Source organism: Takifugu flavidus, chromosome 12, assembly GCF_003711565.1.
Source record: "Takifugu flavidus isolate HTHZ2018 chromosome 12, ASM371156v2, whole genome shotgun sequence".
NCBI classification, from domain to species: domain Eukaryota; kingdom Metazoa; phylum Chordata; class Actinopteri; order Tetraodontiformes; family Tetraodontidae; genus Takifugu; species Takifugu flavidus.
The window spans coordinates 11,002,550-11,023,126 of NC_079531.1; the positions used below are offsets into that span (position 1 = coordinate 11,002,550).

The window sequence follows — 20,577 nt, forward strand, 5'->3', positions numbered from 1 at the left end:
CTTCTTCATTTCCTTTAAAAATTGAATAACCAACTTTGGCCTTCACCTTTTTATGGTATATCTATTTATTTACGTACTCTATCGACTTAATTAGTCTTCTAAAAGTGAACACTGATGCAGCTGACAGGCTTAGGTATCCCCTCTTCCTCTGTTCATCCAGACCTGGTTTTGAACCTGAACCCCCTGCGGGAGAGACTGCAAACTTTCCACGCACCTACACCCTTGTAATCACTATGCCAGTGCTAAACGGTTCAACCCAAAATCCTAGACCTCAACGCTGACCCTACTTACTAATTAACCCTAACCTTAACCCTACTTTTGAAAAAAATCCTATCCACAACCCGAACCCTAACCCTACTTTCTAACCTAACCCTAACCATAATTCAACCCTAACCCCAACTACAACCCCTCCCCCACTCTACTTTCGATCCTAACCACAACCCTAATCCTAAACCCCACTTTAGACCCTAAACCTAGCCCCAACCACAAGCCTAACTCTAACCACAACTCTAACCCTAACCTTACTTTTGTCCCCGCCCTTCCGAACACCTTTACAATATAGCAAGAGTTCAACTTGGCACACCCCTAGGTCAACATTTCCAACAACATCCTCATTATCTCAGGCCTGGAGAGCAACAACTGCTGGACATGGGGATAGAGAAAGAGAGCAGAATGAATATGGATCGCTAAATTGGGCACAGCTGTACCAGGAGACCTAAATGACCAATGTGAAGGAACAACCTCCCTCAGCTGGCCAATTTTTTTTAAATCTAATTTTTAAAAATAATTTTATATTATTACATGCATCTTAACATAAATCTTAATTTGCTGTTAGGGAGAGGGATTTACCAAGCAAGCTGACTGTTTCTGTGTTAGTTTTTAGAAAAATAAATAAATAGACCATAAAAAGGTGAAGGCTAATTTTAGGTATTAAAGTCTTAAAGGAAGATGGGTACAATTAGGGTTAGGGTTAGGGACCAGGGTTTGGGTTAGAGTTATGCTTGTGGTTAGGGTTATGGTTAGGATTAAGGTTAGGCTTAGGGTCGAAAGTAGGGTTAATTAGAAAGTTAGGGTTAGGTTTAGCGGTTAGGGTTTGGGTTAGGGTTATGGGTTAGGGTTTGGGTTATGGTCAAAAGTAGGGTCAGACAGTAGGGTCAGAGTTGGCAGAAAGGTCACATTCCCTCCCACATGAGAAGAGGGTTCAAGACCAGATCCAGGCAGCCCGACGGTATTCTCCAAAAATCTAGTCACCACCCAAAACATACAAATCAACCATTAAATCTCAAATGATCTGTTTCTAAGGCATTTGTTCCACCACATCCGATTTCCACACCGCCACCAGCACACTCTTTGATAGCCTCCACAATAGAGTCTACTCAAGGTGCTTTCTTCCGACAATCAAGAACACCACAATGGCTCACCCCCATGCACTCTACCCATGCATCCTTTATACCTAACCCACCACAAACCCCTTCTCTGGATCCCAACCCATCCTTCTTTCTTGACCCTAACCCCAAACCCACCCATAACCCCATCCCTCTCCCTAACCCCAACCATTTCCCTAGCCCCAGCCCTTACCCTAATCCTAACCCAAACCTTGACCCCATTCACTAGCCCTAACCTCCATCCATCCATCCATCCATCCATCCATCCATCCATCCATCCATCCATCCACCCATCCACCCACCCACCCACCTATCTATCTATCTATCTATCTATCTATCTATCTATCTATCTATCTATCTATCTATCTATCTATCTATCTATCTATCTATCTATCTATCTATCTATCTATCTATCTATCTATCTATCTATCTATCTATCTATCTATATCTATCTATCTATCTATCTATCTATCCATCCATCCATCCATCCATCCATCCATCCATCCATCCAGTCTGTGTTTTTTGCCACCCACATATTCCCATGGTGGGGGTGCTGCGCACTATAAACTGCAGCTACAGGCTTGTTTTTCTAACCTTTGCTGGAAAGGTTATGGTTATAGCTTTTACAGTTCCCGCTCATCATCAGGGTTTGAAGCTAAAATGATGCAGAAAAACGTGTTTGTCATCTGCTAAGACATTGTAGAGCCCTGAAAAGATGCACACATACTGTACCACTCCTAAAATACATGACTGCAGTCTCAGTGCTCTTTCTCTAAGTAGCGTTAAAGCATTTAAATCTGTGCATAAGCCATCAGTACCGTTCCAGTGCTGTTTGGAATGTGACAGAGGGTGTAAACCGACGGCAAACACACAACTCGGGAAGAACACACAACCATCTGGCTCTGAGGAAATCAGGAGGGCTTCAGTTCCGGGTTTATGCTGACACCTTGTGGTAAAACATCGCATTGCATCAGCACGAACAATTAACATGATTGACAAAACAGTTTCATTTGATTGACGACAAGAATTTTTCCAGAGAATATAACAATACATATAGAATTTTATTTGCGTGTTACACAGTGATAAGCACAACAGCACCATCCAAGCTATCTGCAAAATAGAGCTTACTTCATTAAGTCACATTCAAACACAGAACATTAGGTTCAAAACACTTCATTTAGCATTATGAATATCTTCTCATATACTATTTTATTTATTTTTATAATAAACTGTAATCAAAACTACCTGTGAGAAAAGGGACATTGCTGTGTCAGATTTAATGATGAATTCCCCTCACAAAGGGAAGGGGAAAAACCTTTTTAAAAAAAAGAAAAGAAAAAAAAGTTGAATCATTTAGTCACAAAATGGATTTGCTGAATTCACAACATTCTGCAAAACACTCAACTGTATGTACATACAGGAAAGCAACTAAAAACCAATCTATCACTCAGATCAATCAAATGAAGAGTTACTGTGGGGAGCATCGAACTAGCGCCGTTCTCCCGGGAGTAAAAGTAATGATGTTTTGAGGCTGCCCTCAGTAAACAACAGTCATATCGACTGTTTGCAGAGGCTGCTGCTGTCTCCACAGGCTGCACAAAGGACAGTATTTACTCAGTTTTCTCCTGCTGGATGAATCTGACAGAGTGTCTTGGCTTTTACATAAGTGGCCTTTGCTTAGCCGCTGCACTCTTAGAAATGAAGCTTCCCAAAATGTCCATGATGACTTGGTAAGAATCGTCCAAAATGGTTCCAGGTGGAACAATATTGAACAGCAGGAAAAGAAAAGCTTCTTCTCCATGCTGAAAAGCTCTGAAGGGTTCTTGTAAACACCGTAATTTCGAAGGTGGGCTCTATCGACACTCACTGTTAAGGTTTGAATCCTACCTGAAAGAGCTGGAGCTTTCTTTTCAGGTAGATGTTTTACAAGCAGGATAATGCTACAGCTGACCACCATGTGGAAACGTTGTACATTGCTCTGCTACACCTGCCTGAAAATCGGCCTATGGCTGACCTCGCTCTGACCTGAGGTTCTTTTGCAATGTGGCACATAATGACACAGATCAGACTCATAAAAAGAACATTTTCACCACAGATTATTTGCTTTTTTACAACATTATGCCCCTTTTACATCTGTAGTTAAAATGTGTTTTGTGTTGACGTTGCACACCGAAGAGCACGTGTATGGTCAATGCCAAAAACACACTGAGAACCCCCATTTCGTGACCCCCATTTACCGAAACCCCTCTGCAGGTGGTCACGGAGACACTGTTAGCGTGTTCAGCTCACATGTGATCTTCGATCCACAGGGCAAAAGCGTGTAAGGTAGTAGTGGATGATGAAAAATAAGAGTCCAGGACCACAGTGAGGCCTCACAGGGAGCTACCCGAAGAGAGTGGTGATGGATAAAGTCTTTTGAAGCTTTTTTCTTTGAGTGGAAACAATGAGCCACAGCTTCTTTTCCCCTGGGAGGACAGCGTCATCTGGTGGCGACAGTGAGAACTGCAGAGTCATACAGTAAAAGATGAGTTACATGATGTGGTTATTCTTGATCGAGGTTCACGTTAGTTATATATTTATATATGCAAATAACAAAGAAGGATGCTTCGATGTGGTATGTTAGAGGCACAACCCACTGTAGAAATCCAGTAAAAAAAAGTTTCTTTAGAACTGATAAGTCATGCAGCCTCAGAAGCAGTTATGATGAAAACACCAGGAATGTCTTTAATGGATGACAAGAAACACATTAATTACACGTGTCGTTTACAGTACTTTTTTTTTTTTTTTTTAGAAATGTGAATCAGCGTCTCTGAAGTCTACATGGAATTGGTCAGATTAAATGGCACAAATAGAGCATCAGTGTCGGCGATTCTGCTCAGAGCGGTGATGACCTCTGAGCTGAAAGAGCTACACTGTGTAAAAAGACCTTTCAAAAACAGAGAGAAATGAAAAAGGAGAGGATGAAAATAAAACCAGTGATCCCTGTGGGGCGAGAACATTCGGTGCAACATCTAATTGGAAAAAGAATCCTTTAAGTGCAGGAGAGGAGAAGCAAACATTTGCTGCTCTCATACTGCTGTACAGTCCTGTTTCCATACAAGCGGCGAGACTGTAGCAGATGTAAATCAAAGAAGCGTTTATTCTGGAAACACTGAAATCAATGTTAAAATGGCACAAACGAAACACCACCTCAAATGTTTATTCAGAGACATGTTGTTTTAATTACTGGATGTCCCCATTTACACAGTTTAGCCTCATTTATCTCACATTTTAAATGCATTGAGACAGGCTCAAGTTCACAACACTGTAGTCATGGTTACCACTCACATCTATACCTCCGTCTCTTTAAGTGCCCAGCCGTGTCATTCCGCTGTTACTGGGTAACATTATCGACACATCTCGACACATTCGCCACACATTTAATCCCTCATTTTTAGGCTTTGTCTTTGTCTTATTTTCAAATGGATTTTTTGGCTTCAGTGTTATTTTCAATCCTTTATTTTCCCTTCTCATTTTTTATAGATAGTACCCAAACTACCGAGTGACTCTCCTGGCAGAGCAAAGCTAAACGTAAGGCTGAAATCCTTATACTCATATAATGTAAGTCAGCACTATCCGATACAATATACATTATCTTTAAGGTAAAAAAAAAAAAAAAGTCAAACAAAAAAACAGAAAAAACCCAACACAAACTGGACACAAAATTACATGGATTATCTTAGCTTCATATTTAAACCAGACAAACTTGTTTATAAGAGAAAAACTAAAGAGTAAGTCATTCATTGGTGTCATACATTTCTTTTTATCCAAATTCCAGCTGTGACGAATGATGCCAAGACTGAATATGGTAGCGGAGACGTCCACCTGTGTCTGTCCTGCTGGTGCAGTGAAAGAATGTGTCGTCTCACCATAGAGGAATACAAAACTTATGTACAGTACACTTTTTTGTTCAGGAATCTACTGTTTTCCATAGGCTGCGAAACAAAACCAGATGGCTAAGATGAAGGTAGGAAGCTGCGGTATTTTCCCTTTGATTCGAGTTAGTTTCAGACGTGCACCGTCTTCGGATTCGGAGGAGAATTTACATGGATGCAGTTGACATTTACAAACGTTGTTAAAATGTGGAATTTCGTTAGGAATGTCCAATACGCTGAGACTATATGTGTGTTTTTTTTTTTTTTTGGCAGGTTTGGAAAAAGAAGGAGCAGCCAAACCTTCAAAGATGAAAGAAAAAAACAGGAACGAGAAAAAGACAGTCATCAGAAAGAGCACTATTTGAGTATTCTGTCCCTTTTCACAGTTTTTTAAAATTCTTATTTTACTCATGAACTTCTCTTTTTATAACATCTGTACGTCGCGCCCGAGGGCACGTTAAGGTTGCGTTTCGTGAAGAAAAACAGTCTGGATGTTGGTGAGATGAAGGAGAAGAAAAAGAACAATGGAGGAGGAGGAGAAGGAGAAAGAGGAGGAGGAGGATTAAGACTTGAAGAAAAGGCCGGCGATGCAGGAGAGCAGGAGCCAAACTGGTGCAGAAACACAGGAAGAGCCGTTGATATCTCGGCCTGTCCCTGGTCCTGCAACACACACACACACACACACGCATGCTTTTAAAGGGGAGGTTACATGTCCGTGTCCATATATACGGTAGATCTTAAAGGGTCGTCCCATCTCTGGGACGTCTGTTTCTGTCCTCCACCCAACAGAGAGGAAGAAGGACTCATTCTGGATGAACCATCTTCTATGGTGAACGGCTCATGTTCGTGTCTGGGTGAAGAAGAGTTAAAAAAAAACAGGCGGCGCGTCGCATCAGCATCGTATATTTCCATATTTACAAACATTTCCTCATTTTTGAAGCCTCAGACGCTTCGCTTGTGGCGTGACAGCGAACAAAGACCTTGATCCTGAACCTCTGACCAGACTAACTAGTTAGAGCAGAATAAACGAGGCCATACTCACTATAGAGGAAAAGGCTGGCGTTCTGAACGCCCAGTCGATTGGAAGCCACGCAGGTGTAGTTCCCATAATCCTCGTCGGTCACGTTGGCGATCATTAGAATGGTGGTTGTGCCCAGAATCTGGATGTTGATGCTCTGCGAATTGGACAGCCTATAAATAGAAAGAGTGCGGTCAGGAGGAACCCCATGATGGCGAAGGATGGGAAATCCGGTCCAATCAGCAAGGACCAGAATTCCAGCCTGGACCTCTCTGGTCCTCGTTTCAGGACCCCGCTCCCTCTGCCACCCCCAGAGACGATGGAGGCTCTCTGACCTCAGCTGACTCCTCCCACTGACATTGCTCTGAAAGGCTCCTCCCCCCAGCCCACCAGTGGGTGGAGGGTATGACCCTCCTGAAACCAGCCCCCAAACCGGGTAACCACTCAAATCTGAGGACCCTCATAGTTCTTTCAGTTCTGCCCAGACATGTGATCCCAGCACTGCACCTGTTGGGGCTCAGGTACCAGATCTGCTGGGGCTCGGGTACCAGATCTGCTGGGGCTCAGGTACCAGATCCGTTGGGGCTCAGGTACCAGATCTGCTGGGGATCAGGTACCAGATCTGTTGGGGCTCAGGTACCAGATCTGCTGGGGCTCAGGTACCAGATCTGTTGGGGATCATCTAATTGAACTGCCGGCGGGAGGGTGGGGGTTTCCAATCCTTTGCATTTTAAATTTTGAGTTCCTTTCTATTTAAAATCTCCCCAGGACCTGGAGGTGTCTCACACAAACCAGTCAGACGTCAGGACAGCTCTGGGTTCTGGGTTGGGGGGCGTGTGATCAACATGTGGGTGCTGATCTCAGCTCGTCCCAGGGCTGAGGGGAGGGGCTGACCTTGCTGTGACCTCTCTGTCTCATCACAGACTATTTCAGAACCCCTCATCCTTATAGAAAATTCCATTTGGACCCGAGCACCTGTTGAAGAGCAGCGGCATGATGACCTTTGTTATTTATTGTTGAAGACACTCGAAGGTTTTCACATGTTAAACGGAAAAACTTTATCTGTGGAACTCTGCGGAATAAGACATTTCTGAACCAACACTTTACTGAGCTTAAGTGCAGGTCTACGTGAATTTAGACTTGATCAGGAGTTCGATTCCATGATGACACATAAAGACACAAAATAATCCGGCTCATTAACGATGTAATGAGAAAATTCGCGAAACCAGCACACTCAAAACAAAGTTCAAAAATAACAATTTTATCCACGCAATACACCCTTAAAAAAGAATATTAAAATAGTAAAATTAAGTAAAGTGAAATTAAATCTTTAAAAACTGCGATGTTGTATCGATTAAAGCGCTGATGTGGAGTAAACCAGTAAAAAAAAGCCAGTCACACTTTGCTTTGTGCTGGAAATTAATTCATTTGAAGTCATTTTGGCTGAAAACAACTTCAAGTGATGATTTGAAGGAAAAAAATATTGAGTTCCTGCTGGGAACTGGTTCCTGGTGGTGACGACCCGTCCTTTACGGGGCGAGACAAAGAACCACCTCGATATCACTCAGATAGGATTCATCTCCACAGACGAGTCTTTGGGAGTTTGTCCTCCAGATATCAACAGCTCAGGTTTCAGGAAGCAGCTCGCGATGGAGTCGCTCAAGGAAAAGTCTACAGGAGTGGACCGACGAGCAGAGGTGTGTTACACAGCCTCGGGTTTAATGGCAGCAAAAACACAGGAGGTGCCGGATGAAAGGAAAGAAAGCTCCCTGTCCAAATCGGACCCGGAGCAGAAGCTTCAGGAGACTGAAAAGATCCAGCTCTGGAGTCAGAGAGAGGCAGACACACTTTGAAGCAAGTTTTTATACCTGCTTCAATCCTGTTTTCAGGAGGAAAGGAAGAAGAGAAGACTCCTCTCCTCCTCCTCTCCTCCTTCCTCTCCTCCTCTCCTCTCTCTCCTCTCCTCCTCCTCTCGACTCTCTAAGAGACTCCTCTCTCCTAATTCTAGACTTCTCCTCTCCTCCTGTCCTCTCCTTCCTCTCTCCTCTCCTCTCCTCTCCTCTCCTCTCTCTCCTTCCTCTCCTCTCCTCTCCTCTCTCTCCTCTCCTCTCCTCTCCTCTCCTCTCCTTCCTCTCCTCCCCCTTCTCCTCCCTCTCTACCCAGCAGCCATCAGCAGGAGGGTCCCCCTACATGAGCCTGGTCCTGCTCAAGGTTTCTTCCTGTTAAAGGGCAGTTTTTCCTTGCCACTGTTGCTTGTCTGGGGTCAGGCCCTGGGATTCTGGAAAGCGCCTTGAAACAATTTTGAAGACATTGGGATTTGCTTCTGATACGGCTCACAGGAAACATGCCTGGCTTTTCAGTCCAAAGGTCTCTCCCAACCACAAGATCTTGTGTTGGACTTTGCTTTGAAAGTCTGTGATTAACATGCGGCTGAGGTCTCCGCTACAGGGAGGCTTAATAACCAGCAAACTTTTGACAATCAATTATGTCAACCTTGAACTCTCTTCAGCGCTAATTAATCAATACACTTTGCTTACTCAGGCTGTGTACAGTGCACATCTGACATCATCACATCTCTTTTTAATAGCGGGGAGCATCTAATGGATTCTGCTTGATGTGGACTGATCCAGCCCTTTAACGCCGCGAAGGAATGACGAGTTCATTTGAGGTGCCTCAAGTTAATCCTGCTTAAGTCTGCGTAATCAGAATTATGAGCCGTAGAGCAGGATCCTTGTACTGACACATGATGAAAGTATTAGTCCAAAAAGGAAAATGTTGCACTTCCTGGACAAGTGTAATTTGGCTGCCTGGGGAGCACAGACTCGAGGCATTTCCATGGGGACGTGCTGGGAAAAGCAGGGAAGTGCAGCAGCAGCGTTCCCCTCCGCAACTGCTCGAACTGTGATCGGCTCGAGTGCAAACGTCAATGAAACACCAAGGTTCCAGATAATAGACAGCACCGCGGCCGGCTGGAAACAAGGCTTATGCCATTACAAACACTTTTGAGTGACGAGTTGAGGGAACAGAAATCCAAACATCTTGATCTGCAGCTTTTCCCATCAGCATTTATAGATCTCAGCATTTCTAACTAGGCAGATTTTGAGCTTAAATATGCTTCCCTCTCCATCTAGAATGAGTCAGCACAAAAATGGCAAATAAATGACAAGTAAATGAGTATTATTCTATTAGATACACTGAGATTATTGTTGAGGTGAAGCTGCACCATTAAAAAAAGACATGTTAAATAAGAATTAAGAATTCCATGGACAAAATAAAATGTAAAACATAATATTTAATAAATTGGCTCAGAGCTTGAAACACTACTTTATCTGTGTTTTTGTTAAAAGACAAGGCATTAAGATTAAATATGCAATAGCTCTCTCCGCCGACAGAGGGCAGAAGAGCTCCGCCAGCCAGACCGGTGTTTTTGCCACAGATGTGCTGTTGCTGTGTCACATTAAAGCTTACTGAAATGACTTGACCTCTCCATTTGGTGGAGGGCAAGGGGTTGTGTGCGCAGGGGCCACGTTCGCAGGCAGTTAGAAGATGGAAGCGTGGAAGAAATAAGCAGATGAAAAGATTTGATTCAGACGTGTGTGGGAGCATCTAAAGTAGGTCAGCGGTGTCAGAGAAAGTGGTACAATCCAAGACAAGTGAGAGAGATGAGGGAGGAAATTGTGTCCTGCTGAGACTGGAAGGTTATAGTGACATCATGGATCAGCTGATTAGATAAACAAACCACACATCTGCATGATGGTGTCCAACTTGTGTGTGTAAGGCTCTCTACAGGGCTCTATACTGAGGTTCTCAGGTCCAAACCTGGGAAAAAATGGTGTACGGAAAAAAGTTTAATAGAATCTTTCTGTCAAAAAAGAAAGGAAAAAGTATTTCCTCAATGAAAATATTAGACTTTTTTGAAAAGAGCTCCCCGGTCGAAACCGTGAAAACATGAAAAAGATCCTCAGTCCGACTCTCGTTGTCCATTACCTTTGAATTACAGACGGGGCTCTGGTGGAAGCGCGCACGTATATTTCTAAGAGCGTATCTGGCTGAACTGGATCTTCACATGGCAAAGGGAATGACCATGATAGACAGCTGCAAGAAGGGAATTAAATCACATGGAGGCTGATGAAAGGCAGGCTGGAGGAGCTCTCAGCTCTGATCTGCTGCCCAGACACTTTAGCATCGAGATGCTCTGAGTTCTACAGAGGATCTGTGAGCGCCGCGGAGAGCGTGGGACCGCTGGTGAGACGCGGGATGATTTAATGTTTCATCTGCTGTGCGGAGACTGACAGGATGGGTCCCTTTTCACCAGCTTGTCTTGGGTTTACTTCTCGAAACCGGCTTGTTTGTGTGGACAACACCGATGCTTTTGAACTGGGCAATAAATATCAGAACCAAAGACCTTTGCTGAGACAGCGACGTGACTGCAGTATCAAACAGCTGCAGGAAAGAAGCCCCGCTACATTTACAGCGATCGTTGAGGTTGAAGAAAGAGCCTTAAAACCCGCAAATCTTGAACCCGGAAAAATCAGGAAAATCCGTTTAACGAACCTTCTGACATCAAGCAAATAAATAAATAAATACCAGTTTGCATATATGGGCGTTTATTTGTCATCCTGGTCTGAGCATTGTTGTAAGCCGGGAGGATTTGTTGCTTTGTGTTATAGGTTTGAATCCTGTGACTCCATATGGTCCATGAATTCCCTTTTTTTCCCCTCCTTCCTGTGGGTGTGGATTATATTTTTCATTTAGTGATTCACACTTAAGTAGGGAATCCTGGGGCAAAGTGATGCATGTTTTGTGTCCGGGGACAGAAATATCTCTGATTTACACTGTTTAAAATGCCGCGTGTCCTTTGATCAATGCATAAGCTTTATTGATTATCCAGGCTGACGACCGTTTTATCACAACAGTGCCACCATAGCTTGGTATTAGCATGTGTGTGTGTGTGTGAAATGCAGCTAAAGTCTGAGAGTGTAACATCGACCTCCCCAGCAAACAATGGTAGATTTGCATGTGAGCTGACAACAAGCGTCGCTTCCCGGCGCGATCCATCAGGGACGATAATCTTGTCAGTCGGATAAATAGTTACTGTTAACATTTGTTTTCAATTCCATTGATAAAATGCTGAAAAAACTCCGCCAACAAAACCTCTAAAACGAATTCAGCGCTCTTACTCGGCCTCAAAGTAGAGTTTAATCCCCCAAAACAGGGGGTTAAATGTGTTAATGTAGAGTCAAACAGGTTAAACGGAGGCCAGCCCCGCTGTCGGGAACTGCCTTTAATAATCAGATTGCGGGCGCAATTTATAATTCAGTGAAGGTAAATTAGAATATTATCTTGCGCCCAAGGAGAAAGTGCAATAACACTTTGTCCCAGAGGGAGAAGTTGCCAACAGACACATCACCGAAAGCCTCTAGGGAACAAAACAAGTGAGATATAGGGAGGTTCAAAACAACAGATAATGCAAAAATATTTCAGCGCCCATAAATCTCGGCGTTGAAGCGGCCCTGTGATAGCCCCATACTTCAGAGACCATATCTGCGATAACACTCGCGACACTCCTCCGGTGTTTTCCTCTCCGTCCTCACCCAACCTTTACTGCGGGAATTGCAGATTATGATGTTCGTTTCATCGCGGGCTGCTCCCGCCATTCCCGGAGAGACTGTATCACGCGTGTGCTCCGGCTGAGGGGAGCTCAGGCTATTAAATGTCAAACACTGGAAGCAGAAACTGGGTTACTTTGCCCTTTGAACACCCCGCATGCATTCTGATATAAAGTAAATAGACCCATGCGCATGGCGTCGGAGTGAGTGTAGGATTTCTCTCATAACTCGGGAGCGAAACGGAGCTGAAATGAAGTGCTTTAAAGTCGCGCCGCCGCTGTGAGCGGTGCGTCGGGTGTAAACGCGTGTCGGATTATTACCTTTTTTCGTCTCTGTACCATTCGAACTCGGGCGTGGGTACAGCGGTGGCCTCGCACTGCAGCGTCCCCATGCGGCCCACCTGAGTCTCCGAGCTCTGGGTTTTCTTTATTGTCGGAGGATCTGGGGAGGCACAGCCGGGTGATGGAAGATGTAATAGCCAAAGCGACTTTCAGCCCTATTATTCATCCAGCTAACGTTGGAATAATCAGGAACCTGCGCTAACGTATGTCCCATGTGGATAATTGGCGACAGTCCACACTACAGAGAGGTTTTCCGTATAGAAATCCTTATCGCTATGTTCAGATTGTTGGGGTTGGCTCCAGCGTGGCTTTGGGCGCGGAGCCATTCCTGACGGGTTCCCATCAAAGAAACGTGCGGCGACTGGGGCTGGACGCTAATCGTCAGCATCAGCTGATCCAACATGGAGGAGTGACGAGACGCAATTAGAAGCTCTTATTTTTCGAACGCAATTTTTGCCTCTTGGAGGATGACGGCTCGGCTGGAACGCCGCGGCAATCAACGCCTGGATCTTCCTCCGTCTACCTGAGTTCGTGGGAGAAAAGCGAAGAGCACTCCAAAACTTTCAAATCTTCGCCGCCTGTCGCACCAGATTCTAACCTCTAATCTTGACTTCATGTCTGAGTGAGTCAGATGAAATGTGCTTAGAATAATTAAGACCGTCGGAGCGGAGGAAGAGCAGCAGCCCCTCCGTACTTACAGTTGACAACCACGTTGACGTATTTGACATCCGGCATGGCGACGTCGTTGCTAGCTTTGCATTCGTAGCGGCCCGCTTGGTTTCGCATGATGCCTATAATGTCCAGGTACTCGTCTCCGTCCAGTGGGTCTGCTGCAAAGGATAAAAAGAGAAGACAAAAGATGGATGAGCCTCGGCTGTGAACAGCTAAAAGGAGCCTTGATCAGCCAGAAAGAGTCTAAACGCCTACATTTTGGCTCCTCCCCTTTAGCATCGGACCTTATGCTAATGGTAAAAACGATATATAGATCTGTTCTCCCAGGGGTTCATCTGGGTTTTGTTTCCGCCTGAGAAGGAGGAAGCATCAATGACCTACTGGTGGTTTCTGTCTGTGCAGTGACGCCAATGTTTTATCCTTATCAAGAAAAGCAAAAGTCAAAGTGAACTCAGCTGAAACACCTCCCGCACGGCGCGTGTGTGTGTGTGTGTGTGTGTGTGTGTGTGTGTGTGTGTGTTTAAAGCCTTCTGTTGGCGTTCCATCGACTTTCTAAATGTGGTGCATTTCACACCAACAGCAGGTAAACAACACAACCTCTGATTCGTGTTGGGAGATGTCAGATGTTCATGTCACACATACAAACAGGAAGTGATGTCAACAAGAGGGGGAGCAGTAAGCCAGTTGTATGTAAAGTAAACCAGATGATGGCTCATTTTTTGTGGCTAGCATCGACTAGAGTTCTTTCTTTCGCTTTTGCCGCATGTACCAACAAAATATCTGAAATTTCCCCGGAAATATTTCAACTGCTAGCAAAGGAAAATTGCATTAAATAGCTGACAGGTTGTCAAGCACACACATTACTGTTTGTGTTTAGCTTCAATTAACAGAGGAATTATACCCACAAATGTCAGGCAACACATCTGATTAGTCAAAGAAGTCCACAGAGACAGTTCAACAGATATCTCACTAATTGTTTAATGAGCAAGCCAGCTAATTAGCCCCATTAGAGCACACTTGTCTTGGGATGTAATTAGGAAAAATAGTGTGTGTTTTTGAAGAGGTATACCTGGAACAGAAGTTGTGAAATGGAAATGTCTTTATTGTGTTGACATGTTGGTAGCAGCCCATCTTTTATCGCCTCTGAAGGCAGCTCTAGTGAGAAGACACAGCAGTCGCTGCATCGTTATGGTATTTATTAACTTGTGATATCAGTAGGCGAAAGCTTGTTAGAGCCTGCAGCAAAGCTGGCAGAGATGTGATAATTAAGTTTTTCAGTTATGACGCATGTAAGCTATAAATATTGCAAATAAGCAATTCTACATGTGCTTTTTGACTTACCGTAAAATGCAATAAATAAATGTTTTCAGATAGAAGGAATTTAAGTAGGGAAAAACATACTCATTTCTTAGCTTATCACAACAGCATCTATTTGCATGGAAATCATTTATGTACTTTAATGCTAATCAGTGGCTTGTAATAGCCATTAGCACATTAACATTCAAAACTATAACTTCATGTACTTCCTGTGGGAGATAAGTCAATATAAACATCCCTCCCTGAGTGTGTGTGGTGATTAAGGTGAGGAAATGTTGCGGTCGGGGGAGTAAAGTCGGGCCGCGCCCCTTGTAGAAAACGCGAGCGCCTTCGCAGCGATGACGCGACGCCTGCTGACCTAACCTTTGTTAGAGGAGCTGTTGTTGAAAACATTCAGGTCACATTAGACTGAACTGGGTTAGCATGTGTACCAGAAGCTAAACAGCGAAGCTAATGGTGCAAGTATAAAATCCACAGATTTAATCAGACTACATCTAACAGATGAAGTACTCTTGTAGCGTGCTGTCTCATGCAAACCTGTATAAATATGTGAGAAAAATAACATTATGTTGGAACCAGCAGTAGGTAAACAATTGAATTGTATGCAATTATCTGAGCTGAATAACGGAGGAATTCCCAGAAGAGCCAGTAAATGCAATAAGAGCGATCACGGCAACTGGTAGCTGTAATCATAGGAAAACACCCTCAAAATAAAGTGCGCGAAGAGAGAGATTGTTAGGGGAGCTGGGAAAAATACACAATGTGTGGACAGGAGACGTCAGCGGCGGTAATTCCTCGCTGGAAAGTTGCCGCTCGTTCTGGGAGACTGAAGCAACCTGACACCCAGAACAACTCATCAACCACAGGCTTCACTGTGAACGTTACATTTTTCTAGCTATTAAACCAAAATACTGAGTTCTGGATGAGTGGCCTTCCGAGCGGACAAAGGAAACGCACCAAACGACCCCGACGAGTTGGACGACGGACACACGGGTCATCTGAAAACACCATTGTACAGCACTGATTGAAAGATCAGTGGGATGATGATCACAGCCCAGAATAGCAGATCATATTCATCCCTCTGTGGATGAACTGCGGGGGTAATGTGATTGGAGAAGAATGATTGAAAATCTGTTGCCATGGAAATTCTTTAGGGCTCAATTTCTTCTCATGTGCTTCGGTTGGATGCGGGATAAAGAGAAAAGCAGGTGACTGCAAAGATGAAAGAGCGGCAGAGGGAGGAGAGAATTTCAATGAGATGAGAGTTTTTAGAGGGGGCAGAGAGGAAGCCGTCAGAGGTCTGAGGACAGCAACTCCATGGTGTCATATAGTGCACGGAGGGACGACTAATTACCACTCATCATTCCTCCCTTCGTGCTTCCTGCGTGGCATGGACGGGCTTCGCACGTTATCTGGCTAATGAAGTGGGGTAAAGATTGGTTGCCTAATCCTGTCATGAGAGAAGAACTGTGGGCGGAGCTACGTCTCCACAGATGTAGGCAGCTACTGGGCTTTCAGGAAGCACGAAGCCCAGCGGCTGACTCACGGTGTGCACGTGAGGAAAGCGCAGTATATGTTTTACAGTGTACGGTGTCATCGCCTTTTTATGCTAATCAAACTATTTATCCATCCAGACTTTAGGTTTCATATAACCAGTCTTATAAAGCCCCTAAACCAACCCAGGGAATAAATACAAAGCAGTGCGTCAACAGGGGTTAATGAAGAAGCCGTGGGCCTCGTGCATGTTGACACTGTTTGTCCCTCGTGATTCTCTTTTTTCCACTGCTGCTCTTCTTCTCAGGTCTCAGGTCGCCCTCTGGATTTTAGTTTTTCCTATTTCTTACAGGAAAGCATCACATCAAAATCCCAAAATATATTTCTTTCCCTCATCGAGCTCTACTAAATACTTCACAAAACCCAGAATTTAGATTTTTTTCGCAAATAACTAAAAAATGGTTGAGGTTCTGTCCACTTCCTTTGCCGACACTGATCTTCGTAGAGCATATCAGAGCAAAAATTAGACTCCTGAGGTCAGGAGAACTGCCTGAAGAGCTCAGAGACAGAGCTGTAGCAGGACACAGGTCTGGACACGGCTAGAAAAACAAAATCTGCTTCATTTATCGTTCCTAAGTCTCAACAGTCTCCATCAAATCAAATCAAATCAATCTTTATTTATATAGCGTCTTTTACAATCAAACTTGTTTCAAGGCGCTTTCCAGAATCCCAGGGCCTAACCCCCATCATTATCATATGAAAGAAGTTTGGGTCGACCTGGACTTTCCTCACCGCTGGATGTCTGAACAAACTGAAGCGTCTGGGAAAAGGCTTTGGTAACTAAGAACCGGGCTCTGCCGCAGAGTGGAACCCCTCTCCTGCTTTTTTATGCGTCGTTCTCACAAGAATCTCGAGCCCAGTTTTCGGGTTGTCGGGCTAAAACCGTCTCAGCGGTTCAGTGTGGTTGGACTTGTAGCTGTAAGACCACTTTGTCTTTTTTACTAATTTGTGAAAGTTTCTCAAATCCTAAATTTGAGTTGCGAGGCGTTTCGATTGACGAGGGACAAAAAAATTCCGATGCTTCACCGTCGGGAATAATGAAGCGTTTAAGAAGGCACGATTACTTTAAATGTATAGGTTGTTTTTTTTTCATCTAAAAACATAAATAATCATCAGTATCAGCTAAAAACTTCTCATTTTTGTATGTTGACATATGCGGATGATGTTCGGAATAATGTCTAAAGTTCTACATCGGTTCACACTGATGGTATAAGAACAAGAGAATGTGTCTAGATGAAGCAAAAATGGAAATATTTCACGTTCTCTGCTTATTTTCAGCAGATACAGATGGATTGGGTGGACGAACGTTGCTTCTTTCACCTGTGAATGTGGCCTTGCAGAGTTGGAATGAGATTTCTTACACTTTTTATCCTGGCAGATATATGTTTAGAGGGGAGGGAAAGTCTCGAGGCAGAAGCCTTGAGCTATTACACCACCGGAATGAACAATGAGGGACTCACCTGGTTTCTCCTGCTGGAGGACTTCTAACTGGAACCTCAAGTTTTGGTAGCGGAAAAATATTTTGTAGATGAATGAATCTGTATTCTGACACATAAAAGTCCTCACAATAATATAGAGAGCAACTAAAAAGAGCTGGACAGAACAAGAACCTTTAAAAAGTGCTGAGTCACTTTAAGCCTCTTTGACATTATCGACTATTTCAATAAAACATGTTAGGTGTCTAGCTTGGAACAGAAAATTCCACTTTTTCTTGTCGAAGAAAACCAAATAAGGACTTTTCCAAGGTTCTGACGTGACTCTCAGACGTCCAGGTTGACATACTGGCTCCAGAGCGGCTCCTGATTAGCCTGACTGAGTCTGGAAACCAGTCTGGGTTCGGCTGGAATACCGGACGGACACTCGGGGCGAAACAGAAATGTTGAGCCGACACGATTAAGGTGATATTCAACCAGGATTGTACATTGACATCTGTGAACCAGGTGGGCGTGGAACGATTTATCAATAGAACTTTGTTGGAAAAGTGGATTAGAATCAATTGTTTTTGATTTTCCCAACTGGGAATCTTCTCCCCTCGAAAAAAAAGTTTTAAATGAATATTTAATATGTTCTTGAACACCTTAAATTGCATATAACTGCTGTCATTTCCCACACATTATACAGCTGGAAGCCGATTTAAGCCTCGGCAGCTGGGTGGAAAATTCAAAAGCCGGCTTTTGTTAGTGCATTGGAAAGATTTTTCTTTTTTTGTGAGGGGTTGGGGGGGGGGTGTTCTGAAAGAAGCGAGCTTGAACAAATGACTGCTGGATCCTGATTTGCATTGTAGTCCCAAAGTTACGATGAATGACTCCAACTTTTCTGTGTCAATTAAAGCAGTTTGTAGGAGTGAGGGACAGCAGAAGCCCTCCCCCTATGGGGGGGGGGGGGGGGGGGGGGGGGGGGGGGGCTGAGCTGGAGGAGGCGGATGGGTGAGAAATCACAAACCAGCAACTTCAGCTGGCAACCGGATGCACTTCATCTGCATACGCTCATGCATGATTCATCAGCATCACTTTACCAGAGTGCAAAACATTACATTTAGTTTGCAAATGCTAATTTATGATAAACAGCTGATTTGAGAAACTTCAGAGTTGGGAAGCATAAAAGACCCTCTGACATTTACTTCCTTTTGTCCCTTCGCGTGTCCCACGTGTGCGGACGTGTTTGGACAGTGTGGGTCTCGCAGCTGCAGGCAGTTATCTTCCTGAGCAGGTGGGATTCCAACAATTACCAAAATTACAACCCCCCCCAATAATAAAATGAGTCTATTCACCGAGTTACCAAACCAAATATAAATCTGCTCATATGTGACACCATTTACACATTTTCCCTTTTGGACTTTTTGGTTTCAGAAACTTCCCTTCGCGCTTGGCTCCGCCCTCGATCAATTCTGATGCTGATGAGAATTATTGTGTCTTTTATAGAATATATAAGGCGTTCGTCCCGGTGCAGCTGATCCTCAGCCCCCGCTGATGTTTAAATCCTGGTTCGCCAACGCGGGCGTGTGCTTCCAGGCCCAGATCAGCAGCAGCCAGCTCCCAGCATCGCTCTGCCGTCTCAGGAACTCCTCATCCTCGGCGGCTCTGCCCTAAACCCGGCAGGCCCCCGCTGCGACCACATCCCGCTGACACCCCGCAGAAGCTGAGAGCAGATAAGGGCCGACAGACTCTGCATACCAAGCTCGGCGACGCCAACAGTCTTTGACCTAAAGTCACATTTTAAGGTTTTATTAAAGTGATTAAACTTCTCCATCGCTTCAAGCGCCCGTGTCGTATTTAAGCATTGTTGAGAATGGGCTCTGTGCAAATTGGGCTTATCTGACGGGATTTTAACGGTGAAGTATCTGGGAGCAGACATTTATTTTGGCATTTTGTGTGCATTTTTTATGACGTGCAGTTAATCATAATTCCATAAATGAAAGCGGTAAAAGTGCCCTTGTGGAACTTCTCTTCTTAATGCACTATGTTTTATAGGTACTATTCCTCTTGGCTGTCATTCTCAGGAGCAAGTCTTACACGCACATCTTTCCAACAGGCTGAGGACAAAAGGAGAGCTTCCACTTCTCCTCGCAGGCTATTTGCCACGGAGTGCTGCTGGCAGTGCTGAAATAACGCAGGTGCCAAAGCCGAAAACACGGCGTCTGTTTATTTGCTGCTTCTCGAGTTGAAGGAATGACATGCACAGTGGAGCGCAGCAGCATTCGGGTTTAAAGGAACGCTGTCATCTCTTTTTCCCCCCTCTCTCTCTCTCTCTCTCACACACACACACACACACATTGTGCTATCTCACTGTGCTTTCTCCATGGTGGGTTGTTGGGCCTATTGAAGACTTTAAAAGCAGATTAGATGGCGATAAATGGTGGCTGAAGTCCCACAAAGGCTGGACCAGTGTCCTGTTCTAGTGGGCTGATAAAAAATGAGGACTATTGTTGTGTGTGTGTGTGGGGGGGTGTTCTGATGGCTGCCGGGACACGGTCAGCTGACTAGCGTTTGTTGCAGGAGTCGAAGGCAAGGTCGCTCCAGACGCCTCCGTCACTGCCTTCATTTCCATCCATCATCACATTACTGCATCTAAAGACACTTCTGATGAGATCATCCACGCGCCCCCACTTTTTATGTCATTACCTGACACTCATAGCGAGATAAATTACTCGCTGTGGAAGGTTTGAGTATATGTTGGCGCATAAAGAGAGAGATACGATGAGATGTGCTGTCAGTGCCAAGTTTCCCTTTGATTGTCACTAAATATAATTACTTACTTAAATATAAGAAACTAAACTTTGCATCTCCGGGTTTTAAAATGACTCAAATTCATCTTGACATTATCAGCAACGTTTCAGGAAAAGCCGTAATTCTCTTTAAACATAAATAAAAGGAAATCTTGGCGATATGCCATCGACTGACGCCGCCGCTTTAATTGGGAAAAAGCTCAAAGAATCAACGAAAATGTATCAGTTTTTAGAATTCGATGCCCAGACAAAAAAATAAAAAGCCTCTGACGGTAAAAACAAAAAAACCCCAAAGAACCACTGGAACATTTTATGTTTACGGAAGTTACCGAACAAACGGATGGAGTCTGAGCTCATTTATGATTGAACGAAGGGGTCAACCGTCCCCGTGCTGCTATATTTAGAAAAGAATTTTGGTTTGGTAATGCTCCGCATCATCAAATTAAAACCAAAAGAGGAAGAAAATAATAAAAAACATAAAGGAGTTTGAACCTCATAGGACTGATTTTCCTTTTAATGGTAAAAACGCTGCATTTCCTCTT

The 20,577-nt window shown here is 44.1% G+C and overlaps 1 protein-coding gene across 4 annotated transcripts in view; it reads right to left on the bottom strand.

Annotated features, from left to right (window-relative positions):
• Window positions 1–4,083: 4,083 nt before the first annotated feature.
• lsamp (limbic system associated membrane protein) overlaps window positions 4,084–20,577 on the bottom strand; it is a 272,640-nt gene continuing 256,146 nt past the window's right edge. For 3 of the 4 annotated variants that reach the window (XM_057050598.1, XM_057050596.1, XM_057050597.1), the window contains 4 exons: window positions 12,966–13,097; window positions 12,247–12,367; window positions 6,342–6,490; window positions 4,084–5,959 (listed from right to left, as the gene is read on the bottom strand). In XM_057050598.1, coding sequence (XP_056906578.1) covers window positions 5,862–5,959; window positions 6,342–6,490; window positions 12,247–12,367; window positions 12,966–13,097 — 500 coding nt within the window. In that variant the 3' untranslated portion in view covers window positions 4,084–5,861. The other variant, XM_057050599.1, reaches the window with a different exon arrangement.